The sequence below is a fragment of the Miniopterus schreibersii genome (assembly GCF_964146895.1).
Source record: "Miniopterus schreibersii genome assembly, chromosome: 4".
NCBI lineage: Eukaryota > Metazoa > Chordata > Mammalia > Chiroptera > Miniopteridae > Miniopterus > Miniopterus schreibersii.
In genome coordinates, this window is record NC_138105.1 from 95,039,122 (window position 1) to 95,056,909 (window position 17,788).

General features: G+C 46.9%; 2 protein-coding genes across 3 annotated transcripts in view; one reads left to right on the plus strand and one right to left on the minus strand.

Annotated features, from left to right (window-relative positions):
- The window catches only part of DOCK2 (dedicator of cytokinesis 2), a 345,160-nt gene that overhangs the window by 160,351 nt on the left and 167,021 nt on the right, over positions 1–17,788 (plus strand). The gene's annotated exons all lie outside the window — the stretch shown is intronic.
- The window catches only part of INSYN2B (inhibitory synaptic factor family member 2B), a 102,836-nt gene continuing 85,880 nt past the window's right edge, over positions 833–17,788 (minus strand). The window contains exons 2-4 of one of the 2 annotated variants that reach the window (XM_081135684.1): positions 14,296–16,550; positions 13,105–13,179; positions 833–3,861 (exon numbers count right to left, since the gene is read on the minus strand). In XM_081135684.1, the coding sequence (XP_080991810.1) occupies positions 3,675–3,861; positions 13,105–13,179; positions 14,296–15,641 (1,608 nt within the window). In that variant the 5' untranslated portion in view covers positions 15,642–16,550 and the 3' untranslated portion in view covers positions 833–3,674. Of the gene's footprint in view, positions 3,862–13,104; positions 13,180–14,295; positions 16,551–17,788 lie in introns of those variants that run through there. The other variant, XM_081135685.1, reaches the window with a different exon arrangement.

A 17,788-nucleotide genomic window follows, 5' to 3' on the forward strand; every position in this document is an offset into this window, starting at 1 on the left:
TTTTTTCTTTTCAATTCTTTCTCAAACACTCTGATCAATCAAGTAGGAAACGTGTTTGGTGTCAACGTGGCTTTGGCATGTGTTTAATGTTTGCTAACTCCCTCGTTACCAGAGAGAGAGAGAGCTGGCTTCAGGCTCTGCACCTTCAACACTCATAGTCTCTAGCAAGAATGTAATAAAATTATTTTGATTTCATCTTCTATATTTGGAGTATCTCATTGTTTTCCCTGTGGTGGTGATATAAAGTTTCCTTTTTAAAAAATTTATTTTTTCATTGATTTCAGAGAGAGAAAGGGAGAGGGAGAGAGAGACAGAAACATCAGTTATGGCAGAGAGTCATTGACTGGCTGCCCCCTGCGCGCCCCCTGCTGGGGATTGAGCCGCAACCCAGGCATGTGCCCTGACTGGGAATCGAACTGTGATTTCCTGGATCCTAGGTCGATGCTCAGCCACTGAGGCACGCTGGCCGGCTTAAAGTTGCCTTTTAAGGAAGAAAATTACAGGAAAAATTAAATAAAAATACTGAATAAATTATAGGTCTGGCGTATGGGCACAATGATAATTATAATGTGAATGTATATTCATCCGAATGAGCTGGGAACTGTTCCCTTCCTTCACACTGTCTCCCTTGCTCCCGGGACATGCGTGCTTCATGTGATCATTGCAGCCCCAAGTTCTGAATCTGTTCTTTTGTTTGTTTTCCTGGGAGACGTATAGAAAAGATTTTAATGAAAACTATCCCTGTCATTAGGACCATTGAGATATTGTCCTTCTTAAGTTTAAATTTTATAACCCAAATCCACCCAAGCTTAGTAATGGAGTCTTAAAACCTAGGAAAAATATGTAAGTTTATTGCAAAAGATAATATCCCATTTAAAACAGTTTAGAAATTTACAAAACCTTACATTATACATAGATTTTAAGAAGATGCTCTACAGGTGAGCTGGTATTAAGTTCCAAGTATAGTGAGTACAATTTTTTTCTTAACTACAGAGAAAGCAGCTACATAATCTCCTGCAATTTAAGTTGACAAATCAGTCTTTTTTCCTTCAATTTTATAAAAGTAATCTTTGCTAAATTAGTGTCTCTCCATGAAACCAAGTACGGCATTTATGTAGATTATCATGGTAGATGTTACATAATATTTTACAAAGAAGTGATTTCCACATGAGTAGATGAATATAAGGTTTTGGTACGTGTATATATGTGGGTTTTGTTTTCTTTTAAACAGAGATGATCATTTTTGTTAGCAGGAAGGTGTTTACTGCATCCTTTTCCCTCATAATGATTTTAAATGTTCAATTTCCAGAAGAGCCCTCCTTCCCAGTTTCAGGTTGGTGGCCCTAGTAAAGTCGTGTTGTGCTTTGGTATAGAATCAGTACAGTCTCGTTTGGTTGTATCTCTAGAAATGTCAGCATTTTCTACCCTGATATCATTTTTCAGTTGAGGGTTTATCTGAGGCCCCCAGCTTAACATAAGTGTATAAAAACATGCACTTTTTAATTACCCAAGGGTCGGGTTATACCTCTTGTGAGCGTGACCTCAGACACCTCCTCATTATTCCAGGCGAAGTCTGGCGATGGGCCAGCTCAGCTCTGGATCGCCCTGCACGTGTGATGTTGGACCGTGCACAGAGCTTATAAAGTGGGCAGAATAGGTGTTTCTATCTCAGTTTGAGAATGGACCGACAGGCCCTGAAAGTTTAAACAATTTGTCAAAGAGAGTGGACGAGGCTGTTCTGTTGCCTGGGTCTCTTCATTCCTGAAACAGGGTTATTTTCATTCTAGCATGCTGCCCAAGATTATAAATTAATTTGAAAATTAGTCTAAGGAAAGCGAATTAAGATGGAAGCTCTACTACAAGATAATATTGCATAAAAGATCCCGCATGATTTTGCGTTTTTGGATTATCTTCTCTGCTGTTCTTTTCCACTGTCGGGCCAACTGAGAGCTGATTGTGTGGATACAGAAAGATCCCTGGCTTTCAGCCAGTGGTAGCATATCTTATTGAAATGTGGCTTCCTCAGTATGACAAGTGTATTTATCTTAATTCCCACTTAACATTATGGATGCCGGTCTCATTTTGTGGGTTTAAACATTACACTAGAAACAGAACAAGAACATCTTGAATGACATCCCAAGACTTAAATAGAGCAGGCTGAGACTCCTTGCCAAATTCCCCTCTCGCTCTCACTGAAATAGCTTGCGCACTGCAGCGCGTGGCGGGAGCAGGTGCGACTGTCGGAGTGCTTTGCTCAGTTCGTCTCAATTTGCAGTGGGGTACGTTCATCCCACGTTCGCCCAGGATGCTGCTCTCTGCAGACTCTACCTCAGACATCTGGTCTTGAGCAAAGGGGGCTATGCAATACCTTCTTCATTGACTGCCATGTTGAGCTTTAGGCTCCCTTTCTAAGCAGCATCAGTCCAACCACAGGCTGGTAGAGAATTTAATGAGAAGGAACAGGAGCCTTACCAACCCCCCCTCATCCCCCAAAGTATGTAGCAGTTACTTAATTGTATTATGTTAGTGGTTTGTTCAGCCATGCAAGTTTGACTGGACCCACATGTAAAGAGGTCTTGTCAAAAGAATGAGCCAGACTTTAAAAGAATTCAGACTTTGGGAATGAAAGGTCTTTAATACTAAAATGGGGGGAAAAAATCTATTCTCATCCCTAGTCCTGCTGGTTCTTCAATCAGGTGACCATGGCCTGGTCACCAGCAGGGGAGATTATGTAGATTAATATACTTTTGAACCTATCTATAAAGCTACTGCAGGGATGAATGGATGAGAACCGGTGTGTTTTATCTTAGTCTTATTTATGTTATTGGTAAGATGAAACAGACAGGCTGCTGATCGCATGATCTTAAATGTTGCAGGGAAATTAGCTGTGGAATCTTAAAGTTCAAACCCAAACCAGATCCCACGCATTTGCCAAGCGGTCTCAGGCCCCAGGCCCCAGGCTGAGAAGCATGATGCTCTAAAGGTGGGCTCTGGAGCTACACCTGCGGGGTAGCCACACCGAGTGCCTTATCCCCTGCAGCGACCTTGCTCTGCCACAGACTGGCAGGCCCACACAGCATGAGATGACAAATCCTGGATTTGGGGTCAAGGGGCTATTTTTAAATAAAAATGACCCAACCTACCAGGCGATCTCGAATTTTTTGGCCTGCGCTTTTCTGTCATGCTTAGCTGACCAGTATCTTAGAACACTACAAGTTTATGCATCTGATCTTTTCTGGTGGCTCAGTTTCTAACCCTCTTCTGTCTTCCTGCTCTGCACAGCATTTTTTTCTTCTTTTCGGATGACAAGCCAAGGATGAGAGGAAGTGCTTAGCATCATGGAGATCTTGGGAAGTTGATGGGGGCTTAGCTCGGGGTGGGAATCTAGACTCGCAAACCAGGATGTGTCCTGGGCATGTGTGGCAGGGAACTGAACTAGGCAAGGGGTCACTCTAGGGTCCGTGAAGTCCTCAGTAAGCAGTGGCACTCACTCAGGTGAGGTTGGTGGTCAGGTGCCCCCCAGTGGCTAAACCAGCCCTGAGTCTTTCCTGTTTCACAGGCCAGGTATCTTGCAGCCTGGGGCCTTTGCTAAGAAGTAGAGAAGGCCTGAGGGCAGTGGTCTCCCCACCTTGGAGAGGCATTTGGGGAGGGGATAGGGCATGGTCTCAACACACTCAGATCCACCAGAAGCATTTCTTCTTCACCTTCTTGGTTTTCCTCCGTAAGTCCTGTTTCTCTGGAACAGGGGGTTCTGCTGTCGACCTTGGTGGGGGAGGTGGCTCCTCAACTGGTTCTGCTTCCTCCAGACTCTGTAGAACTTCATGGAACCTGCCTTCCTGCTGCCGAAAATCATATTCTACACTGAAACACACAGAGCGAAGAAGGAAAGTAAATTCAAATCAGCACATATGAATTTAGCATCATCAAGGGCCCAACTGATATGGAAGAGCATGAGCTTTGACATCCGGTCCCAGATGCTTAGGTACCTTCTGGCTATGTGACCTTGGAAAAATTGTGCCACCTCTCCTATCTATCTATCTATCTATCTATCTATCTATCTATCTATCTATCTATCTATCATCTATCTATCTATCCATCCATCCATCCATCCATCCATCCATCCATCCATCCATCCATTATTCATCCATCATCCATCTATTATTCATCCATCCATCCATCCATCCATCCATCCATCCATCCATCCATCCATCTGTCATCTATTATTTATCCATCCATCCATCCATCCATCCATCCATCATTCATCCATCTGTCCACTCACCCATCCATCTATCCGTCCATCCATCTATCCATCCACCCACCCATCATCCATCTATCATCCATCCATCATCCATCCATCATCCATTATTCATCCATCCATCCATCCATCAATCCATCATTCATCCATCTTTCCACTCACCCATCCATCCATCCAGTCCAACCATCCATCCATCCATCCATCCATCACTCATCCATCCGTCCACTCATCCATCCATCCATCCATCCATCCACCCATCCATCCAATCCATTCATCCATCTATCTCATGGCTTCACACTGTGCTCAGTTGTGGCATACAACAAGAAGACAGAGAGACATGGATACTGCTCTTGTGGATCTTACTTCTCAGTGTGTGAGACAGGTGACTAAACTAACAATTGCTTTAAAAATATGGTTTGTATTTATCTCAACTTTAGCTACTTTCCAGCCCTTCATCCATCCACCTCTGCCAAATTATATGAACATACACAAAAACCGCTTTCTTTTTCTCCTTATATGTGACATCTCTCTGACTTCATAATTCAAATAAACAAAAGACAACAAACCACCTGAGTTTGTCAAGACTCACAACAGTGTCCTAATACCAATTAGAAAATAATGGTGTGGGTGAATCTAGAATGTGTACAGAACTGGCAGGCCTGGGGGAAGAAGAGCCAGGAGACAGAATGAAACTGTCCCATCATCATAATTTAAAGTGCAGCCCAGTATAGAGGATAGAGCAAGGGCTCTCGAGTGGAATGCTCCTGGGTTTGAAGCAAGGCCGCACCACTCACTGGCTGCGTGGCCTTGGGGACTCTTTCAGGGACTCAGTTGAGAGTGGAGCTTGTAAAGCCCTGTCACACTGGGTAGTTGCGCAGATGGGACACAATGACAGGTGAAATGTCCTCACGTAGGATATGGTGTCTGCCCACTCACTCCTCACGAAGTCTTTTGTCTTCCTGTGTTATGGGCTGAGTGTCTCCCCTCCTCGTCATACCTGAAGCTCTTCAGTAATTGTATACCTTGCCAGCAGCATCCCTCTTCACCCCTCCCCTCCACATACATTCAGGAAAGGATACAGTCTATGTTTCCATGGAAACCCCACAGGGTTCCATTATAGTCAGTGCGACTTAGAGATTCCCCTCACCCCTCTTGCAACTGCCCCCACTGATCTTGACAATGGAAAAGGGATTGAAAGTGACTTTCTTTTCAAGGCCAGGCAAAAAGCAGAGTATAGAGAAGTGTGTGCACTTAGGAAAGAAATTGATGAATGTTTTTTAGGCCAAAGCAATATATTAACACAAAGGAAAATTGCCACTTTCCTCTTGTGTTTGACTAACTACTGTTCAGTTTGGAGGAGAGGAGAGGCTCTCACCTTTTCATCTTGAAGCTGGGTTGAGAAGAGGAGATACCCCTCAACTTCCTTCTTAGCCAACCCACACTATATTCAGCAGCCTCTCGAAGAGGGGGACACGTTGCCTACATGGTGAGAATTCAAGGAGAGGGTTGTTTGTGGATTCTGGGGGATGGCCGTCTGCCTTGGGTTTGGTTTCAAGGCGAATAAACACCAGTAACTTTTTTCACCTCCCCTCCCTTTCTCTCCTTCCTCTTAATCTCCCTACCCTACCTCCCACCCTTACCATCTGCTGCCACCCGTATTTCCTGTGGATGAAGAGGACTTGGTTTGTAGAGCTCTGGCTCACAGTGGGGGCAAATGGTGGTCAAGAAATTGTTACAATACAGGATCCAGGCACAGAGCCACTTAGGGAGTGTGGAGCCTTCAAGGTGTGTGAGGTTGGTCCTGTGAGGTTGACACCTGGTTCCGGGCTGCCCACTCACTGTCTAAGGGAGCCTTAGAGCCCTCCCATGTGAGGTGTCTGTGCGAGGTACCGTACTGCCTATGGAAGGCGAGCTGTGTGCAAGCCAGGCATGGAAGAGAGCTTTCAGGGGTACCTCTCAGGGGCACCTACTAATCCTGCAGACAGGTCAATTCTCCAGCCATTGCGCCAGGTGAGAGGGAACTGGATGCAGTGGGATGCCTAAGTCATGGTTTGTCTGGGAGAAGAAATAGTGAGAAGCCAAAAGTAGATAAATACATTAGTACATAAGCAAAGGACAGAAGCTGGTTCCGGGGGCGGTAGCTTGGCTGGGCAGAACAAAGTTGCATATGCCAGAGAGAGAGAAAGCTTATATAGAAACAAAGGAACACTAGAAACCCCTTATTTTTATATAGCACTTTCAAACCGCAAACACCTCAGATCTGCGTTTCCATTTTACCCTCATGATGGCCCAGGAAGATGGGGAGGTTGTTGTCCCCACTTGACTGACAAATGAGATGGCAAAGAGATGTCACTCTGTGCATTATGATTGGAATCTGAGCCTGGTTGCCAGGCTCTTCGTCCTCTGTTTCCCTGAAGTGGGTGGCATGTTTTAGCACAGGGCCCGTCTCTTCCAGGGCCTTGATCTAGGGCACCCTGTTAGGTGATGCATGCCAGTTTAAAGTAATAATAATAATAATAATAATAATAATAATGAGGGGGGATGGGAGGAGGGAGAAGAGGAGGGGGGAGAGGGAGGAGGGCTGTCATTCATGGGGTGAAATCTATATTGTAGACACCGGGCTGCAAGTTCAATAATTGCTACATGTCTCATGTAATTCTCACAGCCCCGTTAGATAGATGCTATCTTCGTTCCATAAATGAGGAAACTGAGGCAAGGGCAGGTTAGGGGCACACACTAGTAAGGCACAGGGATGGGATTTGAGCCAAGATTGTCTGGGCCCAAAGCTGGTGCACTAAGGCAGACCGCGATGAAGAGCACAGTAGTCTGTGTCTGTGCAAGATCCTGGCTGCCAGATGTGTGTGGGGTGGGGGTGCCGAGGTGGTGGTGACCGAGGCCTGGTGCACTGAAATGACCTCCCAGTCCCTTGTGAAACCAGACCCACTGTGGAACTGGGCTCCATGGAGGACTCTTTATGACCCCATGGACCAGCCCACCTGCAATGGTATTTCCAGATGGCAGGGCAATGCTGGCAGGAGGCTGCATAACCAGAAGAGATGAGCACCCCCTTAGCAGGCAGTGGACTCAAAGTAATATGGGAGCTCAGCCATCTTGAGTGTGGTGGGTGCTGAGGTCTGCGGTGGGCCCCTGCCCTTCCTTCTCAGCAGGGGGCTTGGTCTTTTATAAAGAGAAACGGACAAGCCACTGGCACAAACCATGTACTCCAAGCAGTTGGCTGAGAAATTAATGACCCATGGCACCCCTCCAAAGACAGAACATCTTCCAGGTCCCTCTCTACCTCCTTACCTCTACGAGTGTTTCTGTGGCCCTCACCATAGAACCCAGGGGTGCCACAGACTTACCCCTACAACTTTCTCCTCTACAGAATTAGCTGTCAGCACCCATGGAGTCAGCAAGGGCAGTTTGGTCCCTGCCCACTTGTATAAACCACATCACTTTGGAAAGTGTCTTTGGAGAAGGATTCCAGTCTGGGAAAGTAGGAGCTTTAGTTACTCTCTGCCCCCCATTCCTGAAACTTTCTCCTAATAACCAGTTTGCTGGTTATTTATAGGGTGTCATTTTAAGCTTCACAACTCACAGGCATCTCAAGTTGGCAAGGGCACCCCTTCCCCTAGGGCATCTATCTGCTGACAAGTCCTCAGGGAACCGCAGGTTCTCCTCTGGGCACTTGAACAAGCAGGACAGAGCTGCGGGAACCGTCACTGCTAATCACTAGCTGTGAGAGAAACTGGTGCTCTGGGGCAAGAAGGCCTTCACACCCAGCCCTCAGAAAGGACAGGTCACCTCAGGAGACTTGAACACATGTATTCAGATTATACAAGGTCAAATGCAAGAGGGGATGGGACAGGAAAATCTCCCCAAAGCAGGACCTGTTTAAGCCCTGGCTCTGTTGGATCTTGGACAAGTCACCTAACCTCTCTGGGTCTCAGTTTCCTCATCTGTAAAATGGGAATAAAAACCATACTCATATGTTAGGGTTGTTGGGAGTCAGAGATGAGATGCTGCATGTACAGTATTTAGCAAAACGCCTGGCCCAGTGCCTGGTACAAGTGGTAATGATTGTTACATTGACTTTACGGAGAAATAAAGATTGGGTCATTCTGTGGTCAGTGGTGGCCTCTGTGCCAGCAGCCATTTGTTTGTTATTCCTGGGAAATTCCCAGCTCACTTGATTTTATATTTATGGCATGTTTCAGCCTCTTTAGCTATTAATGCATTAAAATAGATTTCATCTTTATTGCAGATAAATTGCTGATGCTCTAAACCCTCCTTCTTTTCCCTTACACTCTGAGGAGAAGGGAAGGATAATGCACTACTGAGAAAAACAGAGAGTAGAGGAAGATGTCTTGGGATCAAACTATCAGGGCTCAGAGGAATTTCCACACATACCCCAAACTTTTATGCCTATTTCTGAAAGAGGCAGCCTGAGCTATGTTTGGTGGTGGTTGTTTGGGGGAGGCTGGTTGGTATTGCTATGACATGTATGGTCCAGCATTTGAAATGAGTGCTGCTCAGTCTACGTTGAAATGTGGAGAGCTGCAAATGTGTCTGTGATTACTGGAAAGAACAGATAGGCTGTGTCCTTTGTAGGTATTTTTCACTGGAGACTTCACTCTTGGCCAGAGAGAGAACTGTGGCTGGAAGACATGGCTCTCGCAGTCACCTGGCTCCATGGTGGGAGAGCGTCCTAAACAGACCCAAGGAAAATACTAAATAACTGAAGCAGAAAGTTGGTTACTAAACCCACAGGCCTGGGTGCATATTACATTTCTAGTGAAATACCTTGTTCTCTGGTTAGCTAATAGCTTTAAGGGGCAGGCAAGGCCAAGAACCAGTGTCCGAAAAGCTTAACCATAGAAAGAAACTCATGGAAGGCTCACGACGCCACCAACCACGTGACTCCAGGTGACTCATGTAGCTCTCAGGAGGGTGAAGGCCTGGCTTTTCTCCTGCAGGGCTCTCAACTATAAGGCTTAGGCCTGCGTTCCAGAGAGTTCTGAATATCAAAATTGGTGAATCTGAGATGCCTTTGAGATAGTTAGTTGGAAATATCTAGTTTATAGATATGGTTAGGAGAGAGAGAAGAAAGAGGTGGGGAAAGACGGTAGTGCCATAAGACATCAACTTAAAATCCATGAATACAGTTGAAACCATGGAAAGGCTAAGAATGAGAAGAGGAGACCACCTATCCAGGTGCACCCTTAGACAAAACAACAGCTCTTCTATTTCTCTCCTCTCTAGCACCTTTCAAATCTCACAGCACCAACCTCTCCCTTCAGCCATGAAAAATGCTAAGTTTGCAGCGTGCTCTTTATTTCCATTTCCTAAGCAACATGCTGGGATGGTAGATGAAAATTTATTCTGAGAAACACTTCCTATTCTCTTCCCTCAAAACACTTCATGTATTTTACAACGTAACCCAAGAAGATTTTTTTCCTGGGAGCTATGTCCAGAAAACAAATGTGCGGGTGGAGTAGTCAAAGTCCTCCAAAGAGCTCAGCGATGGTTTTCAGAGTGAACTCGAAGATGAGGTACAGGGAGACATGGCTGGAGGAGCAGGGAGAGGAGTGGGGAAGGACGGAAGATGCGGCTTGGGGGAGGCCTCGTGCCCTTGAGAAGAGGAAAGGAAGCTGATTCCTCAGGGCTCCATTTCTTAAACTTCAATCATTTGTTCAGCATCTTCATGGTTTTTGTGAAACTCCCCACATCAAATATTTACTTAATGTTTTTCCTCTCTAAATCAATTTTCTTTTTAACTTAAAAACGTGTACAAAATAGTCAATACCACTTTCGAAAGTGGAGACCTGCATGATTTACAATGAATATTTAGGGGGACTAGTTTTAGAATTTAAAACCATCAATAAAAAAATTTAAGATGATTACATTCTGGCTAGGTACCGTTGCTTGCCTATAGCTATGAACCTGAGAGCTGCTGTCTCTTGGCAAAGAAGTAGCTACATAAGCATAGGAAAGGGTTTGAAGACATTCCAGCACCAAAAACCAATTTTCCCCTCCAGGTAATCACAGGATTGAAATAAATTTGGAAAGAGAACAGCCTTCTCACTCAGTTATCCAATATTATTTAATCTTAGGTGCTATAGGTGGCATTCACCCAACGCTTTGAGAAATCTGCTCTAGAATCAATGCTAAGGATCGGTGAGGATTGTGACTGGGGACTAAACAGCCTGGAACCAGCTTAGGCATAGAGCCAATTTTTGCCCCCTCCCCTTGGAGCCTATGGTATTCAGAACTCAGAGGAGTCCATTCTCCCTGGTGTAAGAAATCCCTTGAGAGCCCCCGGGAGCCATACATGGAGTCCTTAGGCATCTGTGTGGCGCTGTGCTTGTTGGTGAGACGGGATCTAGGGAGGTTGTCTATAGTAAGAAGAAAGTCAAGGAGACTGGGGACTGGGTGGGTGGGACACAAAGGCTCTTCTTGGAACAGAGAGACTGAGTTGGACAGAACGGATGACCTCACATGTCTCGGTGGAGGCAAGCAGCATTAGTCATAGCCTTCGGCTGATGGGGCCACTTAGGAAACCTTATGTGTTGCTAACTTAGCAGCAGAATCTTCAGAGAAGAACACCCGGCAGGCAGTTCATCCTGAGCCCCTGCACTTTATGTACAGTGACGTGTACTGGGCCCGTCTGTCATCAGGGTGGGGGACTGCACCCAACAAGGCCAGAGGATGGGTATTTCACATTGCTTATTCATTAGATTGTAAGATCTGACTTTCTAGGACACAACACAGAGTTTGCAGTCGTTTGAAATGTTAAAAAAAAAAAAAAAAAAAAGACTACTCTCATCTCCCCACTGTTACTATGATGGGGATGTTTTTCTGATCTCTCTGCTTTCATCAGATTAATTGCCTATTCCTTCGCAATGGCTCAGATACAAGGATACAGATACTGTCTGCGAGATCAGTCTGGCTTTGAATGGTAATGAGGAGTGGATGTACACAATCGCTGCCTCTCTTGGAAAGCTGGAAAGGGATGTGTGCACGAAGGTTTACTAACCTTTCCAGGGGTGTAAATTAATTTAGACTGTTTGCTTGGGATGTTTGAAGTAGCTACGGGAAAAATACAAACATATGCGAACATTCTCAGATGTGTAGGAAGGTCATAGTGTAGCCAAATATTGCCACTTTTAATTGAGCATAGAATACCTGGGTGTCAGAGCTGAAAGGGACCAGAGGGACCCTCATTGTTCAGATGAGGAAACTCAGAGGCCAGAAATGATCTGCTCGGGGTCGGGCCATAAACTCACAGTAGCCTGGGAAACAGCCACTTGTCCTTTTCATTTTTATAAGCTAAATAGAAAGTTACCTTAAGGTAATAGAAAGTATGTCATCTGGCTGATGAAGAAAAGAGACTGTGGGAAGTTTGAATAGAGATTAGTATAATTGTTTAAATGAACAGTTTTGGTCCTCTCTAGCTGTCTAGACTTTTAATAATTTCTTCCTAGAGCTTAGACAATTTGCTTAAGATAGATGTAAGAAAAAGGGGCAAAAGGTAGCAGTGGATGAGACTGCCTGCTTGTATTTTCCAATGTCACAAGCCTTTTACAGGGGATTTTTTTGAGGGGATCTTTTACACCAAGACAAAGGGCATTTTCTGTACTCAGTCCTGAAGCTTCTGTCATTTGGTGACAATATGTAGTTCTGTGGCTTCTAGGTGTAAGGAATTGATATTTTAACGAAAAAAAAAAAAAAAAAAAAGCCCAAGGCCCTGCCTGTGTGTGGGGGCCTTCTAACCTCCAGGCCCCCCGTCCCTTGTTAGGATGAAATCTCGGGATTCTGCTGGAGACAATGAGAAAAATTTAAAAGAAGACGCAGCAACCCAGTTGCCTGAGCCTTTTCATCCGAGGGAGAAATGTAATAGAGAAAGCACAACCATACACTTTTGCCAAAATTAGATGCTATCAGCTGAAATGACTGCTTTTGACCGCATTTCCACCAGGCCACCGAAATGGGCTTCCAGCTAAGGGGGCATCGATCTTCCTAGTAATAACAGTAATAAGCCCTGGGATTTGTACAGAGCTCTGCAGTTACAAAGGCATTCACATACATTATCTCATTCGCTCCTGGCAGCAGCTCTGTATGGGGATAATAGTCCCCACCCTACGGATGCGGAAACTGAGCCCCAAAAGTGTCAGCAGACATCTGACTTGGGGGTTTTGAACTATCCCAAGTTCAGTGCTCTCACTACTATATAGTGTTTTCCTTCTATTACTCATAAAAATCCACATTATCGCTGCAGCCTTACCCCCTGCTGGGAGGAAATGATGAACTTGGAAAGGAAGGCAAAGTGCTTAGCATGTTTCTTGACACATAGTGAGTGCTTGGCATGTGACAACTACTGTTGGGGAAGGGGCATTGAGGTGGAATCATCAGGATCACAGCGTTCGGGTCAGAAAGGTCTGGACTTGAGTCTTGAGCCTGGCCCCTTCTCTGAAAATGCATTATGTGCACTGGACCATGTAGTTTAACCTCCCCGAGGACATGAACGCCCACCTCAGAAGGTAGAATTTGAAAGGAGATTCGAATGTGCATGCAGAGCTCTGTAAGATGCCTGTGCTCAGTGTTCAGTCAGTGTAGTGTCATTATCAAAAGCATGTGCTCCTAGACCCTATGGTAAGAAAACAATGCGATGCCTGCCTTAGACCCAGATGTTATCATCTCACAGTTAAACACCTTGATGTTTAAGCCTCAGGGATTGAAAGGCCTTCTGTCTCTGCCTTGCTCTCTGCCTCTAAGGGGGTTTACGGGAGTGTTCTGTGGACCCGCAGCTTCTGTGCTCCACAGAGCCGGTCTCCGTTGTGGCCAGGTACCTGTATATGATGCACGCCGTGTTCTGGCAGGTACTGCAGTTGTTGAGATCTTGGCCAGTTCGATAAAAGTTGCGCCTGCAAGATAGAGCATTCGCTGGATAAATCTTTGGGCAAAAGTCCCACAGGATGCACGCATCCTACTGAGTCCTTCCTGCAGCATGGCACTACCCCTCCCATCAGGAGCCATGCTCTGAAGCTATGGGACCATTACAAATAAACAAGGAACCATGATAATAGGGCCTCACATTTCTAGAGATCTTATAAATATTTATGCACTTTTAAATCTCAGGGTTTCCTCATGCTGGCAACAATCCTGGGAGATGAGTCAGCTCTTCTTAACCTCTTGTGATAGAGGGGAAACTGAGGGACTTTGCCAATGAGTGGAAGGGGGGTTGTTAAAACTCCTGACCCCTTAGTCCAGTGCGTCTCCTTCTGTACCACACCAGTGCTGCTCTCCTATAAGGCAATGTTGTTTCTGATTCGTATCAGCAAATGTCACTTAATTTCCTCTCCCCTCTCCTACCCTTTTGTTGAGGAGCTTTCGCCATTCCTTCTTCCCAGTCTTTAGGGAGCACAATTTCTAGGGACGAACACTGCACACCTAAATAAGTAACTGCCTTCCCCTCCCTAGACTGGTGCTGAGTCACCCAGGAAAGCATCCTGTGATTTTTTTCTCTCTACAGAATTGTGATCTCACTGCAGTTTCGACTGAGTTGGTCAGCGAAGGACTGGCCCACGCCCTGAGAGTGGCCAGTGGGGGGAAGGTCAACAGGAAGCTTCATGGTCATCTTGAGTCCTTTGTGACAAATGCACAACCAAACTCCTATGCAAGTGTGGCCACTTGCTTCGAGGATGGGGTGGCGGAAGTGCCTGTGTGCTATCATTTCTCCCCATGGCTTACCAGCTGGACCCCCATCTTAAAATCCTTTTGACCCTGCTGCTTCATTGCCCTCTTTCTCCAGTCTGTTGACATTTGGGAACAAAAACAAATAGCCCTGGAAATCCACCAAAGCTGAGAATTTAATGGAACTCAGTTGGAATAAAGGGAGACCATTGCTTACAATGTAGGAAAACAACAGAAATGCAAACATTTTGGAGACATTTCACTAATGTAAACCAGTGCTTTCTCTCTGCTCCTCTCCTGGAAAATGACTTATCCTACTAGTTCTTAATATAAAAAATTCACCTTACCCTTCAGTGAGAGCCCGAGCTTTCTCCAGGTCTTGAATTACATTCAAAAGGACTTTGATTTTCTCTTGGTTCGAGTGCAGAGATTCCTCCACGGATTGCAGCCTGCCTTGGAGGTCGCAGAGTTCGCCCCGTGCCAGGCGAACCTGATTAACCTCACCAATCTCCCTGCTGCTCTGAAGTTCATGCTCCCTCCCTGGAAGAGGGGACAGGAGGTGATCGTTTCCTGGACAGTTCCGAGGCTCCAGGGTGTCCGACTGGGTGGGGTTCTTCGCCGTCCGCTCCTGACACTCGGGGGCAGATTTGGATGCGTTGTTAGGTGTGAGTGGCGGCAGGTCCCCGTGGTTGTTGCTCGGTGAGGAGCAGTCTGAAGCCGCTCCTGGTTGGGCAGGCTGGCCGTGGGAGCCTGGCGAGGGGGAGCTGTGAGTCCGTGGAGGTGAGGGAGCACACCTTTCCTTTGACAGAGAAGACAGTGGGCCACAGTCTTTGTCATCAGAGTTGTCTTTGGGCAAAAGCAATTCGGGAGTAAGCTTCCCTGTGCCTGGCATGTGGTTGGCACCGCTGGTGGCGTTGAAGCAGGAGGAAGCTCTCTCCGAGTCTGCGGGCAGCATCCTCCTCCCGTCCCCCGGCCACAGGTCAGCCGCAGGGTGGGCCGGGTTGCTTATCTCCGCAGACCGGTCTTGGCCTAAAGCGGGCCCTCTAGATGCCCAGGTAGGACTGTGATAAATATCATCAGGGACCTGAATGGCAGCCGTTGCTTTCTCTGAGGCTCTCCAAGCCCCTGCTTCCAAGCATATGCTGACAGGCCCATTGCTCTGCACCTGGGGCGTCCGAGAGAGCAGTGGGTGCGACACCTTGATCCTCCGAGGCCCCTCCTCCAGATGCCGAGCCAGCCTTAGGTAGGCCAGGTCAGAAGGCACAATGTCCTGTTCCGAGAGGTTGCCGTTGACCTGGATGGCACTTTGGGGTGCTGTTGGCATTTCCACCAGGGACTTACTGGCCGTGAGTCTCTTCCTTTTGAAGATTGGGAAATGCTTCCTGAGACTGGGGGAGGTTTGGATCGCGATGTTCCGGAAGCCCCCGGCCTTCTGGGACCTGGGGAAGGAGAGCGAGTAGGTGGGGAGGTGATGGTGTCTGGGTGCTTGCGTCTTGCCCATCACAGGCGGGTCTTCAGCAGTGTGGACATCGACCTCTGTTAGGCCCGGCGGAGTCTTACTGGTCCCATCCTCTTTGAATCGCACCTGCTGGGACTTGCTCCTGCGGTGGTGTGGTTGCTTCACAAACTCCACCGACTCTAGACTGTTGCGCTTCAGAAGCACGGGTCGCACTTTCATATTTTGCTGGGCCATTGAGCCTCAGTTGAAAGGATCGGGACCACACACTTCTCCTGGGTGCATGTCCTTAGGTCTTTGGAGCCGCCTCTGGTGATGGCATTTCAGACACGGAGATCTGCCAGCCAAGATGGAGTGGCCCTTTCCTCTGGGTATAGGAAGCTGTGTGGGCCATCCCCGGCCTGGAGTGTCTGCTTGGGAGCTACCCGTAATGCCTCCCCTGCAGTTACAATATTATTTCATTGCAGTGATAATTGCCACTTAGATAAACAATGAGTTAGGCTAATAACATCTGATCTACCAAGAGAGCTGGCGGGCTGTTTATCAAGAGAGGCTGGCAGGAGGCTCTGATCGTGGAAAAGCTTGCTGTCTTGAACAAAAAGACAACAAAAGTACCATTTAGGGGATAGTGCCAGGCTTGCAATGTGTGAATTCCGAAAGCAACCTGCTAGGTCTGGAACAGGCAGCTTCCTTTCCTGGAGCATCAATCTTCAGTGTAAAACTACAGGAAACTTAAACACATCTTCTTTCCTTACCATGTAAACAGGCAGAGAAATCAGTGACCTGAGGGTTGGCGTCTTTGATGATACATAATGGTCCTGAGGGAACCACCCCGTTTCGGTCAATCACAGATCCCTCCCTCAGAGCCATGGTTTTCTCTCATGCTCTGTCCCTTTTCTTCAGCGAGGAACACTTATTTTCCTAAATAGCCTCACAAAACTCAGTGGGGTATGACCAGGACAGGTGCAAGGCATCTGAAGGCATGCAGAGGGCAGAGTCCCTGTCGTGTTCACACTTGGCTCGAGTTCACATGTGGGCAAGTGATCCTTGGCTGTAGCGTCTGGGAATCTAAGTGGAGAACAGCTGGCCTTGGCCTTGGAACTCTGGTCTGAGGCTTGGCAGTCTTTGCCAGCAGTCAAGGAGAGTCTGAAAGGGAAAAGACAATAGTCGTGACTGAGAATGCAGTTCCCTAGGACCTAGGTTTCTCTCCAAATTCCAACCACCCAGCTGAGCGCTGCTGTGTGGATGGTCTGGGAACAAGTCAACTTCAGTGTCTGTCCTGCCTTATGTTCACCTGTGAGCCAGTCACCTATGGCTGCAGGGCCTCGGAGCTAAATGCCTGCCTGCCTGGATCATTTCCTCCTCTGCATCACCAGCCAGCTCCTTTCATCCATGGTGTCCCAGCTTAAATGTTACTCCCTCAGGGAGGCTTTCCAATGACCCCTCCCTCATGTAGACCTCCAGTGTTAGACCATGTCAGCACCCCCATTATACCTTCTCATCACATACTTCCTAACACCAATTGCAGCTCTCCTCAAATAATTACTCGTGTGTGTATTTATTTGGTGTGCAACCCCCCCCCCACCCCACCCCCCGCCTACCCCTGTAAGCTCCAGGATGGCTGGATATTCCCAGCCCTCCTTTGGGCTCATTGTGGGAGCTTGATGAGCATTTGCTCATAAAGTGGATGGCTGGGTGAAGGTCCTTTGGAAGCGATTGAGAGCCTGGGCACAGGGTTCCTAGGGTGCCCTGCCAGGGCAACAGGACAGTGAGTTCTCTCTGCTACAACTGTAACGTTTACTTGAGGACAAGATCTTCCCAAATGTCTTCATTTTTTAATTGCTTTCCAGGAGATAAATGTGCATCAAATTCTCTGTGGGAAGTGTACCTTGTAACAATAACAGTTACCATTTATTGAACACTCATTTTTACTGTGCTGAGGGCTTTACATGCATTAATCATAGCACCTCATTTACTGAGAACTCACTAATATGCCAGGTGCTGTTCTAAGCTGGAACTCATTCATTCCCTACTCTTTAGAGTGGGAAACTATCATCGCTCAGCATCCCCATTTTACAGAGAAATTGAGGCCCAGAAAGGCAAAGTAGCTTGCCCAAGGACACACAGCTAGTGATAGGGTTGGGATCTGAGCTTAAACAGTCTGGCACCACAGCCTAGACTCTTACCCTCTACTCTCCACCACCTTTCCAATATTGCGTTATCTCATTGTCAGGATTCTTATGGGACTGATGGGAAAACTGAGGCTCAGAGAGAGTATGTACTCAGTGGGGGAACTGAGATGTGAACCCGGTGTCTGCGATTCCAAAGTCTGGGTTCTTAGCCGTGGGGTTATGACTCTGTCCCCTTGGGATCTACCTGCCCTG